At 37.0% G+C, this 14,874-nt stretch overlaps 3 protein-coding genes across 3 annotated transcripts; all 3 read left to right on the plus strand.

The window, feature by feature from the left end:
- The first annotated feature begins 303 nt into the window (after positions 1–303).
- On the plus strand, positions 304–6,331 carry LOC117923175 (putative inactive G-type lectin S-receptor-like serine/threonine-protein kinase SRK). The gene is made up of 5 exons (XM_034841410.1): positions 304–475; positions 2,369–2,565; positions 5,111–5,207; positions 5,332–5,396; positions 6,251–6,331. Exons 1-5 carry the CDS (start codon positions 304–306, stop codon positions 6,329–6,331), a joined length of 612 nt encoding a protein of 203 aa, XP_034697301.1.
- A 1,679-nt stretch (positions 6,332–8,010) lies between these two features.
- Positions 8,011–13,028, plus strand: LOC117923762 (G-type lectin S-receptor-like serine/threonine-protein kinase At1g11330). Its single transcript, XM_034842202.1, has 7 exons — positions 8,011–9,450; positions 9,626–9,733; positions 9,822–10,024; positions 10,100–10,310; positions 10,467–10,704; positions 10,787–10,937; positions 11,041–13,028. The coding sequence occupies exons 1-7, from the start codon at positions 8,172–8,174 to the stop codon at positions 11,323–11,325; spliced, it is 2,475 nt and encodes an 824-aa protein (XP_034698093.1). The 5' UTR covers positions 8,011–8,171; the 3' UTR covers positions 11,326–13,028.
- Positions 11,868–13,072, plus strand: LOC117923763 (G-type lectin S-receptor-like serine/threonine-protein kinase At1g11300). Its single transcript, XM_034842203.1, has one exon. The coding sequence runs from the start codon at positions 11,885–11,887 to the stop codon at positions 12,362–12,364; it is 480 nt and encodes a 159-aa protein (XP_034698094.1). The 5' UTR covers positions 11,868–11,884; the 3' UTR covers positions 12,365–13,072.
- Positions 13,073–14,874: the final 1,802 nt, after the last annotated feature.

Genomic DNA, 14,874 nt, shown 5'->3' on the forward strand with positions numbered 1-14,874 from the left:
AATTCCACTAAACAATACTTCGGGATCTGGTACAACACCACTTCCCGATTCACTGTTATATGGATAGCTAACAGGGAAAACCCTCTCAATGATTCTTCAGGGATTGTGATGGTATCTGAAGATGGTAATCTCCTGGTTCTAAATGGTCACAAAGAGATCTTCTGGTCATCAAATGATTCAAATGCCGCTCCAAATTCTAGTGCCCAGCTTTTAGATTCTGGGAACCTTGTTTTGCAGGACAAAAACAGTTGAAAGATCATATAGGAGAGCTTCCAGCATCCTTCTCACACCTTTTTGCAGAAGATGGAGCTGATTGAAAACATTAAGACTGGTGAGAAGAAAGCACTAACATCATGGAAAAGTCCTTCGGATCCAGCTGTTGGAAGCTTCTCAGCTGGCATTCATCCATCAAACATTCCTGAAATTTTAGTCTGGAGCGGCAGTTGTCCATTCTGGCGCAGTGGTCCATGGAATGGTCAGACCTTAATAGGAGTACCTGAAATGAATTATCTCAATGGATTTCATGTAGTTGATGTTGGAATTTTTATGTGTGGACTTACATAATCAATTTAATAATGTCATAAATCAGTGTTATTTATTTTTGCATTGTGGTCCATAATGGGACTGGACACATATTGTTGCTTGATTTTTTATGGGCTTACCCTAATTCACTTGACTGGCCCATTAAGTCAAATGATGGTCCAAATAATGTGTGTGATATATATATGAATATATTTATTTATATATATATATATATATAAAAGAAAAGGAAGGGCACTTCTTCAATTGGTAAGCTCCCTGGTCCTTCCTCCTTTGGCTGAATGAGAGCACGCACTCTCGTTTTGGACTGAATCCGAGTGTAGAAGGGAAGAGCTCATTAACCCGTAATTTTCGCACCATCAAGCACTGGAGGAGTTTCCTGAGTACCAGAAAAGAGGAAGAAATGGCCTTTCACGGAATTAACCAAGGTGAACGTTTCCGTTTTTGCCGTTCAATGCATGCTTAAATGTCAACATGTGATCCTATGCTGTTTAAATTTTCTTCAATTGGTATCAGAGCTTGCATGGATGACATTTGAGCTGCAATTTTGGGTTAATTTTTGGGTTTCCCGTTTCCTGTTGTGGAAGCCATTTTTTTTGGAATTTTATTTCTCGTTTGATGTTGATTCTCTGTTTTCAAGCCCGATTGTTGTTGAAAACTTGTAGAGAATATTGTTTGGAGCAAAACCCATCATTTTATTTGATTTTTGGAGCTTGTTTGGTGGGATTTCGAGAATTAGGGCTTGCTTTTGTTCTTCCTATTATGCGTTTTTTGTGCAAATTTTGGGATTAGATTGAAGGTTTGATGTTTGAGGATGGAAATCTAAGCGTTTTTTGTTGGAAAATGCCCAAAATTTTGGCCGAAAAAGGAAAATTTTTTTTTTCTCCTGCACCAGCCCGTGTTCAGCTGGAGAAGGGGATGAATAGTGATGTGATGACGTCATAAAAAAAAAATAAAAAAAAATAAAAAAAAAAAAAAACCAAATTTTTTTTTTTTGTTTGTTGCCTTGGTATTCTTGGATTGATTGAGCATATGCTAGAATTATTATACATTTGTTAAATTTGACTTTATTGGGACAATTATTATTATTATTGTTCTTTATGGTATAATTTTTCCTTATATCAATAATGTTGTCCTATGTCAATTTTGTTAAATATTTCAATTTATTGAGGCAATGAAGCACACTTGTGTGATTGCCTATCGCAATTCCAAGTGTGTCAAATTGTGAAAATTAAGATATTTTGAATTTTATTCATGACAATTGTGAACATATGTGTGGTTGCCTATCGTGATCCTATATGTGTCAAATTGTCTTTGTTGAAATATTTTATCTCCCTCTTTTGATTGTTTTATTATTGTGATAACCAAGGTCCATACGGGTATTGTGATTGTCCTATCGATGATTATAATATTTGGTAGGATGCTTGGATTGGTGAAGGAAATTAATTTTATATTATGAACCGTACTAATTTTCTTTACCCTTTCGGTAATAAAATTAGTGCATCTTGGTTGTGATATTTAATTGGTTGTCCTTACCACCGTGGAATTTTCAAAATTCCAAGCTGTTGCTAAATTGAGAAATTCTGGAAACTAGCAAATGCATGATTTTGTAGTAACATGCATATTGCTTAATTTTGCTATTTTCCAGCTACTAGCAATCCTGGTATTACTCTGCAATTGTCTGCCATCAAACCTCTTACTGGAATAATTTTGAGGAATGTTTTGAGTATTTCAATGTGCATATGACTATGCACATTTTGGACTGGGCTTTGAGAGTTGATAAGCCAAGTAAATTTGAGTTCTTCCATATTGTGGCACAAACGCCTAGGTCATATTTCTAGGCAAAGATTAGAGAGATTGGTTAGAGATGGTGAGTATTATGAGAGATATGATGAGACTGGACGGAATTCTGGACCATTCGCTAAGTTTCTGTTGGAATGCGGCATTGATGCTAGATATACAATGTCTGGCACTCCTCAACAGAATGGGGTTGCAGAAAGGAGGAATCGCACATTGTTGGATATGGTAAGGTGCATGTTGTCTAATTCCTCCTTACCAGAATTTTTGTGGGGTGAAGCCTTAAGGACTGCGGCATATATTTTGAATCAAGTGCCCAGTAAGTCTGTGTCTAAGACACCTTATGAGCTATGGTCAGGAAAGAAACCTAGCCTTCACCATTTCCATGTTTGGGGATGTAAGGCTGAGGTTAGGCCATATAATCCATAGTTAAAGAAACTTGATCCTAAAACCATCAGTGGTTTCTTTGTTGGTTATTGCATTGGATCAAGGGGTTCCAGATATCTGAAGTTTGATAGTATTATCACCCAAAATGGCTTTAATGAGAATACAGTTGACAGATGCATATATTTGAGGGTCAGTGGGAGTAGTTACATATTTCTTGTTTTATATGTTGATGATATACTACTCGCATCAAATGATCCTGACTTGTTGATTGAGACAAAGCACATGTTGTCAACCCATTTTGACATGAAGGATCTTGGTGAGGCTTCTTATGTCTTGGGCATAAAGATTATTCGTGATAGGGCTAATGGAGTGCTTAAATTGTCTCAAAGAGCCTATATTGAAAAGATATTGAAGAGGTTCAATATGCACAACTGTAAATCTACTAAAGCGCCAATTGTGAAGGGTGATAACTTTTCAAAGGCTCAGTGTCCTCAAAATGATGATGAGATAGAGGAAATGAGAACTATTCCTTATTCATCTTTGGTTGGCAGCCTTATGTATGCTCAAATATGTACACGCCCTGATATTGCTTTTATTGTGGGCATGTTGGGAAGGTACTTGAGCAATCCTGGGAGTTAACATTGGAAAGCAGCTAAGAAGGTCCTTAGGTATTTGCAAGGAACTAAGGACTTAATGTTGACATATCAGCGCACCAGCTTACTTGATGTAGTTGGGTTTTGTGATGCTGATTTTGCTGGCTGCATAGATGATAAGAAATCCACTACGGGTTATATTTTTATGATGGCAGGAGGAGCTGTATCTTGGAAAAGTGTCAAGCAGACACTTACAGCATCCTCAACTATGGAGGCAGAGTATGTGGCATGTTATGAGGCTTGTTGTCATGCTATGTGGATGCGGAATTTCATTTCAGCTTTGGGAGTTGTTGACTCCATTTCTAGACCGCTGAAATTATTTTGTGATAATTCCGCAGCAGTTGCTTTCTCCAAGAACACTAGGAGTATTTCTCGCTCCAAACATATTGATGTAAAGTTCTATTTTGTTAAGGAGAAAATGGCAGAGTCTCTTGTTGATATTGAACACATGTCCACAAGAAGTATGTTGGCGGATCCATTAACAAAAGGCTTACCCATAATTGCGTTTCAGGAACATGTATCTCAAATGGGGTTGTTGGAAGCCTAGGTTGTATTAAGTTAGTGGGAGCCATTTTTTGGTATTATAATATTATGGTATTGTTGGAAGGATTGCTACTATTGTATATTTCCCTATGAATCAAGCAATGAAGCATATATGATTGCTTTTGATTATTTATTTCTGATGAGATTCTATGGGACATTGATTTATGATTATGTGTATGTTGTAATGTTTGTTTATGTAGTCCAAGTGGGAGATTGTTGGAATTTTTATGTGTGGACTTACATAATCAATTTAATAATGTCATAAATCAGTGTTATTTATTTTTGCATTGTGGTCCATAATGGGACTGGACACATATTGTTGCTTGATTTTTTATGGGCTCACCCTAATTCACTTGACTGGCCCATTAAGTCAAGTGATGGTCCAAATAATGTGTGTGATATATATATGAATATATTTATTTATTTATATATATATATATATATATATATATATATATATATATATATATATATATATAAAAGAAAAGGAAGGGCACTTCTTCAATTGGTAAGCTCCCTGGTCCTTCCTCCTTTGGCTGAATGAGAGCACGCACTCTCGTTTTGGACTGAATCCGAGTGTAGAAGGGAAGAGCTCATTAACCCGTAATTCTCGCACCATCAAGCACTGGAGGAGTTTCCTGAGTACCAGAAAAGAGGAAGAAATGGCCTTTCACGGAATTAACCAAGGTGAACGTTTCCGTTTTTGCCGTTCAATGCATGCTTAAATGTCAACATGTGATCCTATGCTGTTTAAATTTTCTTCAGTTGATGATCAAAATGGTAATGTTTCTGTCACTTTTGAGCATGCACACGCCTTATGGTAGTATGTCTCGTCTCCTCAAGGAACAATAGTGGAAATGTATAGCGACGACAGCATGGAGAATTGGGAGATTACATGGCAGTCATAAAAGTGAGTGTGATGTCTATGGCAAGTGTGGGGCATTTGGAATTCACCAATTTGTAGCTGTTTAAGAGGGTTTGAACCAAGGAATATAGAGGAATGGAGTAGAGGGAATTGGACTGGTGAATGTGTCAGGAAGACACCACTGCAATGCGAGAGGATAAATGGTAGCATGGAAGAGAGCGAAGCAGATGGATTTATTAGGCTAACAACCATTAAAGTGCTGGATTTTGCAGAGTGGTCAGTTGCTTGAAACTTGTTCCTGCGTAGCTTATGTATATTATGCTAGTATTGGTTGTATGTCATGGAGAAGGAGCCTAAAGATATACAAAAATTCTCCAGCAATGGGGCAGATCTTGACGTCTGTGTTCCATACTCAGCACTAGGTAACGAGTTCTTGCCGCCATTACCTCCACACAACACCCCTCTCCCCATCTTTCTCAGTCTAATGTCAATTTTCCCTATTATGGCTGGATTAAGCTGATTTAATTCTTAACTTTTAATTTACAGATAAAAGTAGATATATGAAAACTACTGTTACTGTTACGGTCACCATAGGAGTAATTTTCATTGCAGTCTGTAGATATTTCTCCCCATACATGTGGGAGTGTTATGTGTGCAAGAATTGGCCAGAGATCGGCCATCCGTTTCAATTGTTGTTTCTATGCTTTGTAGTGAAATTGCACATCTTCCTCCCCCAAAGCAACCTGTGTTTACGGAGAGGCAGATTGCTAGAGATACAGAATCCTCTGAACAAATCCAAAATAATTATGCTGTTGACAGAGCAGTATTACAATAATTCAAGCTCGGTAGAACTCCGGTCGAAGACAATTTATTGAGTTTTTGTAATCTGTACTGAACTTGACGATTTTAAGGTGGAAGATTTGAGCCTATCAGGGCAGGGTTGCAAGAAACTATCCTGATTTTGATGCTCTATTCTCAGTAGAGGTCTTTAGACCTTGACTAACAACCTCTTGACAAGATACAGACTAGAGAAATAACAATGAAAGTTGAGCTGGTTAAAGCTACTGGCAATACTTATGCTTTATGGATGGAATTGCTTCCAGTTTATTGCTTAGGCATCTAATATGGATATTTGACAGCTCCCAAACTTAATGCAACCCCTGTTTTATGGGCAGCTAGGCATGGGTGGGGCTTGCAAAGGAAATGACTCTGCCGTGTAAGCTTTGAAATAATTAGGCCAAGTTGGTGGAACCTGCAACCATTACAAAATATACGTGATCCTTTTTTGACTAGAAATCAATTAAGCTGAAAATTTTTGGAAACAAATTGAAGAATTCGAAAAATGTATGAAGTCTGGCTGAGAAAAGAAGAGTGTCATTCAGGAATTTAGAAGCAGGATTGAGGGCAAAGATGGAGTAGCATGCATTAATATTTGATTTATTCTGTAATTAATTCCACTGGACAGCATCATGGTGTAGGAAGTTTGGACCATCAAGGAGTAGAGGTGAAAATTGGGCTGGGAGGCCCATGGCCTGGTTCGGCCTGACACAGTTACTGTGCAAGTTGGGCTCCATTTTGTGGCTCAGGACCATGTGTTAACTGGCTCCTTTTGAATTAATTATTCAAATTATTAAAGCAATTTTATTATTTTTATTCTCTAAATTAAAGCGTGTATGAAAAAAAATATACCAAAGAATGCTCATCTCTTTCTCTCTACTTGTTTCTCATATTTACTTTGCAATTTATTATATGCTATATTATTTCTTTTACAAAAAGATTGAATTTAATTAACTTATAAAATGAATATAAAATAAAGTGTACAAACAACAAAGAAAGTTAGAAACAACACGAAAGACAACATTGAAGCCATGAACAAGTTGAATGAACCCACAAATGATATTGCTTAATGTCATGTTGACAAAAGAATGGACTCCTTATCAAGAAAAAAAGATTCATACATCATTTTCTTTTTGTTTCTATACTTGTAACCAAAATCAATTTGAACCCAAATTCATAGACGTTTTGGATTATGCCAAGCTTCAAACCTTGGATTCAAAAATAATTTTTAAAAATAGTTTTTTTGATGTTTTATAAAATAAAAGTCTATTTGAAAACCTATTTTTTAAAATTATTTTAAAAATTATTTTTATGTCTAATATTTTATTTTTAATCATTTTATGTGTTTATATAATTATTTTTTTAAATATTCCTCAAACAGTGAAAACACCATATTTTCTATTTTTAAAGATAAAAAATGGAAACGAATTTTTATTATCAAACATATTTTCTTTATTTTTTATTTATTTTGAGTAATAGAAAATTATTATATAAAAACAGTTGTGACAAACCATTAATGCCTAAATTATTATTATTATTATTATTAAAGACCATTGACCAGATTAATGCCATGGGTCTTTTTTAGTCTGAAGCTTAGACAGAAGAAGAAAGAGAGTGGGCAAGGGTGAACGCAAAATTCCTTCTAGAGTTTGGGCAAGTTCCTTGTAGCCCAAGGGGTCCAGGGTGTAGAACTTCTGTTATGGTGCATTTTAGTTTATTTTTTCTCGGGTCCTGAATAATATTTTGAACATTCTGATTTAAATATCCAAGAGAATCTTATCTTCAGGCTGAGTCAGAAGTTCTGATGACTACAAACAAATAAACCCAACAATCTTGTGACTTCAAATGATCAAGCAGTTCCGGTTAATTCTTATAGGTTAAAGAAACTGATACCAGTTGATGTGAAAATGATTCTGTTGGATGAGTTCTAAAATTGATACAATAATGTATTTTATCCGTGCAAAATGAATAATATTTACATTCTGACATTTATATATGAATAAAAAAGAGAAAAAAGACCTATGTGGTCAATATGTTGAATGAGGCCATGTCCAGGGGCAGGCTTTTTTGACTTGTAAATTAATTTCTGGATTCAACAGTCAAAAGAAGTTGAACAATGTCTAACGTCGGGCCCAGGGAAGAAAGAAAATGGTTTTTAACATTCACGAATTTTCAAGCATGCGCTTACATTTGATCCATCCCGCAATTAAACCCAATGGACCGTGTCATGGTATGAAAGTACAGTTCCTTGATCCATCCAGAGCCCTAACTTGAAAGGTTTTGGTAAAAATTAATGTAGCAGCCGGTTGAGGAATCGGGAAAAGAGGAGTCTTCTGTATTAGTTGGATGCAACTATGCAAGGCAAGACTGGAAATGTTATTACTAAAAGAAATATTTATTTATTTATATATCCGTATGGGAACCGAGGGAGATGACTGGGACCTCTAGGTTAGAAATGGAGATCGCAAAAGGCCAAAACAGCATTGTACGCAGATGCATCGAACATATACAGCTCCATCTTCGCAACAACAACCATCATTCAAGAGGTTATGGAAATCATCATCCTCAAAAGCGTAATAACTCCACTTCTCTTGCTTTCTGGCTTTTGTTTTGGATTTTGCACTCCTATTGACACCATTACATCCACCCAATTCATCAAATACCCTGAAACTCTAGTCTCTAATGGAAGTGCCTTCAAACTGGGTTTCTTTACCCCTGCTGATTCAGCCAACCGCTACGTTGGCATCTGGTACAGCACCCCTTCTTTATCTACTGTCATATGGGTGGCTAACAGGGACAAACCCCTCACTGATTTCTCTGGGATTGTGACCATATCTGAAGATGGTAATCTTCTGGTTATGAATGGCCAGAAAGTGATTGTCTGGTCCTCGAATCTTTCAAATGCAGCACCGAATTCAAGTGCTCAGCTTTTAGATTCTGGAAACCTTGTTCTGCGAGATAAAAGCGGAAGGATCACATGGGAGAGCATCCAACATCCTTCTCATTCATTTTTGCCAAAGATGAAAATCAGCACGAATACACATACTGGTGAGAAGGTAGTACTAACATCATGGAAATCTCCCTCTGATCCGTCTATTGGAAGCTTCTCTGCAGGAATAAATCCTCTAAACATCCCTCAAGTATTCGTCTGGAATGGTAGTCATCCATATTGGCGAAGTGGTCCATGGAACGGTCAGATCTTTATTGGATTACCCGAAATGAATTCAGTTTTTCTCAATGGATTTCAGGTGGTTGATGATAAGGAAGGTACTGTTTATGAAACTTTTACTGTGGCAAATTCGTCTATCTTTTTATACTATGTCTTGACTCCGGAAGGAACAGTAGTGACAACATATAGAGAGTTCGGGAAGGAGAAGTGGCAGGTTGCTTGGAAGAGCAATAAAAGTGAGTGTGATGTTTATGGTACATGTGGGGCGTTTGGAATCTGTAGTTCAGGGAATTCACCAATTTGCAACTGTTTGAAAGGGTACAAGCCAAAGTACATGGAGGAATGGAGTAGAGGAAATTGGACTAGGGGATGTGTGAGGAAGACACCATTACAATGTGAAAGAACAAACAGCAGCGGTCAACAGGGCAAAATAGATGGCTTTTTTAGGCTGACATCGGTAAAAGTGCCAGACTTTGCAGATTGGTCGCTTGCTCTTGAAGATGAATGCAGAAAGCAGTGCTTCAAGAATTGTTCTTGCATGGCTTATTCATATTATAGTGGCATCGGTTGTATGTCATGGAGTGGAAACTTGATTGATTTGGGAAAATTCACTCAAGGTGGGGCAGATCTTTTCATTCGCCTTGCGTATTCAGAACTAGGTAAAAATGTTCTTGTTTTCTTTACCTCTTGTTTTTCTGGTTGTATCCTTCTGCAGAATGGAGTATTCGAACACCCAAGCTTATTGAACACTTTGTGGCAACTTGTATCCAATCCAGCCTAATGTATTAGGCTTGGTTATATAAACTTTTTAATATTTCTTGTTCTGTTTTACAGATAAGAAGAGAGATATGAAAGCAATTATTTCTGTTACAATTGTAATAGGAACAATTGCCTTTGGCATCTGCACATATTTCTCATGGAGGTCGAGAGGCAAACAAACAGGTAATTTCCCCATTTAAAGCAGCTCAGTAGGCTACAATAGATTTGTAGTTGTTATCCAGAAGTGACTTACTTCTACATTCTGCAACAGTGAAGGATAAAAGCAAGGGGATTTTACTATCTGACCGAGGGGATGTATATCAAATTTATGATAAGAATATGCTTGGAGACCATGCAAACCAGGTTAAATTTGAAGAGTTACCACTTCTTGCCCTTGAGAAGCTGGCAACAGCAACAAACAACTTTCATGAGGCCAACATGCTTGGGCAGGGTGGTTTCGGTCCAGTATACAGGGTAATGCTTGTTCATCTCAACCTTTATGGGGCATTGTTTTGAACTATTATTATTAATTTAGTTGATTGTTTGAAGGGAAAATTGCCAGGAGGACAAGAAATAGCAGTGAAAAGACTTTCAAGAGCATCTGCACAGGGTCTAGAAGAATTCATGAATGAGGTGATGGTGATTTCTAAAATCCAACACCGGAATCTTGTTAGACTTCTTGGCTGCTGCATTGAAGGAGATGAAAAGTTGTTGATCTATGAGTACATGCCAAACAAAAGCTTGGATGCCTTTCTCTTTGGTTAGATCATGTTATTGTCCCTAATGTTATATGTAGCTGTTCCAATTTCATAGCTCTGCATCACTATAGATTCAATGCAGCACAGCAGCAGTATTTTGTCCATATTATCAATTGAGACTTATGTTTCCGTTTTCTTTTTCTATGCCCATCATTCAGATCCTCTCAAGCGAGAGTTTTTGGATTGGAGAAAACGCTTCAGCATTATCGAAGGGATTGGAAGAGGTCTCCTTTACCTTCACAGAGATTCTAGATTAAGAATCATTCATCGAGACCTAAAGGCAAGTAACATTTTGTTGGATGAAGATCTGAATGCTAAGATTTCAGACTTTGGTATGGCAAGGATATTTGGAAGCAATCAAGATCAAGCCAATACAATGAGGGTCATGGGAACGTAGTAAGTAGTCATTGCCTTCTCACAGTTTCCTTAACTTATCTATTTGATATCCCAATATTTATAGCTCAATGATTTAATGTAGTGGCTATATGTCTCCTGAGTATGCAATGGAAGGACGATTTTCAGAAAAATCTGATGTATTCAGCTTTGGGGTATTGTTATTGGAGATTGTAAGTGGGAGAAAGAACACTGGTCATCAATATGATGAGCAGTATTTGAGCCTTTTGGTATATGTAAGTGTATAATAGATATCATCACCTCAGTTATGTATAGTGTCATCATTGTCTTCCAGCAAATTTAACCTAAAATTACACTATGTTGTGTTAAAATTTTCAGGCATGGACACTCTGGTGCGAACACAACATCAAAGAACTAATAGATGAAACCATGGCAGAAGCCTGCTTCCAAGAGGAGATATCAAGATGCGTACATGTGGGACTGTTATGTGTGCAAGAATCAGCTAAAGACAGGCCATCCATTTCAACTGTTCTGTCTATGCTCTCTAGTGAAATTGCACATCTTCCTCCCCCAAAGCAACCTCCATTCTCTGAGTCTAATCAACTGAGACAAAAGAAATGTTCTTCAAGCCAAGTCACTATTACAGTCATTCAGGGCCGATAGAATATGATTGGGTGACAATTAGTTCAATTTTTTATTTTTTATTTGGATAAATATTCAATTTGGTGACTTCAGTCTGAAGAACCTGATCAGATCCTTTATCATTCAGCAAAATGTATCTAGATCTTCAACAATGAGCTCTTCAAAATGATATGGAATAGTGAAACAACACATGAGAATTGGTCTTGTGAAGATGTGATTACTTCCTACTATTTTTGGATTGAATTGACTCTCTTTTTAATACCTAGTCATCTAATCTAGAGGTGTGATGGTTTCTAAACTCAATGCAGACTCTTCTTATGGAATGGCGACGGTATGTGCTAGCAGACAAAATGACTTGCCGTTTGTGTCTGGCAATTGTTTTAGGAAGAGTCCTGGGACACCTTCTTTGACTATAAAACAGTTTAAGACTTCCAAAAACAGAGTTGATGATGACTTTGATATTCTGTTTGAAAAGAAACATCTACACTTGTCGTGGAAAGATATGAGGAGGAAATTAAGACACGGAACATCTCAAAAAAACCTCTAGATCTGAGTCCATTTTCACAGCATTTAAGCAGTTATGGGGATCAACAGTGGTACTAGTGTAAGAGCTCTATTTCTCCTAGTTTATTATTTTTGGTTTGAGTTTTGCTGTTCTGCCGTAGACACTATTACATCCACGCACTTCATCAAAGATTCTGAAACTATAGTCTCTAATGGAAGTCTCTTCAAACTGGGTTTCTTTGGCTCCAGTAATTCCACCAAACGCTATGTAGGAATCTGGTACAGCAAGACTTCTGTATCCTCTGTGGTATGGGTTACTAACAGGGACAAGCCCCTTAATGATACTTCTAGAATTGTGAAGATATCTGAAGATGGTAATCTTCAAATTTTGAATGGCGAGAAAGAGGTTATCCAGTCATCAAATGTTTCAAATGCTGTATTAAACACAACCGCCCAGCTTTTAGATTCTGGAAGCCTTGTTCGAAAGGCTACATCAGTGGAAGGATCGTATGGGAGAGTTTCCAACATCCTTCTCATGCACTTTCGGCAAATATGAAACTCAGCACCAACATGTACACTGGTGAGAAATGAGTGCTGACATCATGGAAAAATGCTTTGGATCCATCCATTAGAAGCTTCTATGTAGGAGTTGATCCATCAAATATCCCTCAAACTTTCATTTGGAATGGCAGTCATCCATGTCATTGCACTGGTCCATGGAATGGCCAGATCATTATTGGAGTAGCCAACATGAATTCATTTGTTGGTAATGGGTTTCGGATGGACCATGATGAAGAAGGTACCGTTTCTGTATCTTTTACTACTGATGATTTTTTATCATTGTACTTTACCGTGACTCCTGAAGGAACAATGGAGGAAATATATAGACAGAAGGAAGATTGGGAGGTCAGATGGGAAAGCAAGCAAACTGAGTGTGATGTTTATGGTAAGTATGGGGTATTTGGAATCTGTAATCCAAAGAATTCACCAATTTGTAGCTGTTTGCGAGGGTATGAGCCAAAGTCTGTAGAGGAATGGAATAGAGGAAATTGGACTAGTGGGTGTGTGAGGAAGACGCCACTGCAATGTGAGAGAACAAATGGTAGCATTGAAGTGGGAAAAATAGATGGATTTTTTAGGGTAACAATGGTGAAAGTACCAGATTTTGTAGAATGGTTCCCTGCTCTTAAAAATCAATGCAGAGATATGTGATTGAAGAATTGTTCCTGCATAGCTTATTCCAATAATAATGGCATTGGTTGTATGTCATGGAGTCGCGACTTAATTGATATGCAAAAGTTCTCTAGTAGTGGAGCAGATCTTTACATTCGTGTAGCAGACACGGAACTAGGTAAAATGGTCTTGTTTCCTTTACCTCTTTCTCTCTCTGCTTAGATACTGGTTTATATTTTGATAAATTTTCAGTCCAATATTTACTTCTTGTTTTGATTTACAGATGAAAAGGGAAATGTGAAAGTAATTGTTTCTGTTGTAGTGATTATAGGAACAATTACTATCATCTGCATATATTTCTCATGAAGGTGTTGGATGACCAAACAAAGAGGTAATATTTCCCATTTAACATAGTCTATTAGGATGGGATACATTTGTAGTTTTTATTTATACATTCTCACCACTGAATTCACAATCAGCAAGTGTAAGAAGGGAGAAAATCGTGGAAGTGTCACTGTTTGAAAGAGGGAATGTACATCCAAATTTTTCTGATGCCAATATGCTTGGAAACAATGTGAAGCAAGTTAAACTTGAAGAGCAACTGCTTATCAATTTTGAGAAGCTGGTGACTGCAACAAACAATTTTCATGAGGCCAATAAGCTGGGGCAGGGTGGTTATTGAAAATGTGAATCTCAATAATGGACTACACCTAGGGGGGTGGTGGTGAATAGATGTTATAGAACAATTTAAAAATTCTCCCAACAAAGATTACCTAACCTTAGACTATCTCAATGTCAAGAAACTTTTCTTCCAACAATTTTTCAACATAGCATAACATCCACAAGCAAGAATGTATGCATCAACACTCTCCCAACAATTTATCAATGCAAAACACATGCAAATGCTTCAACACTAAAAAATAAATTGAAAGAACAATCATCTCCTCAACTCATAACAATTGACTCCATGATATCATTAAACAAAGTGAACAAAAGAATTATTAAAGACATTCAATGGATCATCACACTTAAATCACTTCATATTTTTTTCATTCAACAAGTATGCCCAAGTAATTAATGATATCAAAAACAGAAAATAAATCAAAATGTAGAGTGAGAGAAAGAGACAATGAACACTGGATTTTTAACGTGGAAAACCTCTGAAGAGATAAAAAACCACGGGCCTATCACCAATAGAAAAACTCCACTATAAAGAATAAAAATTGAGTATAAGATTTTACCTAACTCAAGCCGACCAATCCTTCCCAGACTACTTGACTAGTACCTTCATTCTCAACTTCTCACCTTCTTCTTTCGGAGCACACTTGGAGTCCACACCAAGCTCAATCCCGGCCTCTTCTTGAATCCACATAAGAAGAAAATGGGTATGTACCCAAACCCAAATAGAATGAGAGATTGAGATGTGAATGAAGGAATGAATTAACTCATTTATTGCTCAAGAAAATCCATCAAAAACTAGTTTGGAAAACATTAAGAGAAGTGGATTTTCTTTGCAATAAAAAACCCCAAATTAGGAAAACAAAATGAGAAAATGAAGAACACAAGGAGTGTGGCTACTCTCTCCACGTTTTCTGCAGTCACACCAAACAAAAATGAGAGAAGATTGCTTTTTAAAGTGTAAAAAGAAACCCTTAATCTAATGGCTGAGATTTGATAAAAAAAGAATTAGTTGGATCGATCCACCCTTGCACCTGGATCGATCCAGAAACAAGGGAATGAAAGTCTTGCACCAAAAACCATTTCTCCTAACTTTCTAACACATTTAAAGATTAAAAACTGGGTTGATTCACATCCAATCACCACACACTCGGCTACATACCTTGGCCTCTTAGCAAAGTTTTAGTCTTCAAAGTCAAGTAGTCCAAATAGGAA

Source organism: Vitis riparia, chromosome 10, assembly GCF_004353265.1.
Source record: "Vitis riparia cultivar Riparia Gloire de Montpellier isolate 1030 chromosome 10, EGFV_Vit.rip_1.0, whole genome shotgun sequence".
NCBI classification, from domain to species: domain Eukaryota; kingdom Viridiplantae; phylum Streptophyta; class Magnoliopsida; order Vitales; family Vitaceae; genus Vitis; species Vitis riparia.

Coding starts and splice junctions, on each gene's coding strand:
- LOC117923763 (XM_034842203.1), top strand. CDS start 11,885: ATGGGGATCAACAGTGGTACTAGTGTAAGAGCTCTATTTCTCCTAGTT.
- LOC117923175 (XM_034841410.1), top strand. CDS start 304: ATGGAGCTGATTGAAAACATTAAGACTGGTGAGAAGAAAGCACTAACA. Junction 476..2,368: donor GCGCAGTGGTCCATGGAATG/GTCAGACCTTAA, acceptor ACAAACGCCTAG/GTCATATTTCTAGGCAAAGA. Junction 5,208..5,331: donor TGTTCCATACTCAGCACTAG/GTAACGAGTTCT, acceptor TTTAATTTACAG/ATAAAAGTAGATATATGAAA.
- LOC117923762 (XM_034842202.1), top strand. CDS start 8,172: ATGGAAATCATCATCCTCAAAAGCGTAATAACTCCACTTCTCTTGCTT. Junction 10,025..10,099: donor GTTTCGGTCCAGTATACAGG/GTAATGCTTGTT, acceptor GATTGTTTGAAG/GGAAAATTGCCAGGAGGACA. Junction 10,311..10,466: donor CTTGGATGCCTTTCTCTTTG/GTTAGATCATGT, acceptor CCCATCATTCAG/ATCCTCTCAAGCGAGAGTTT.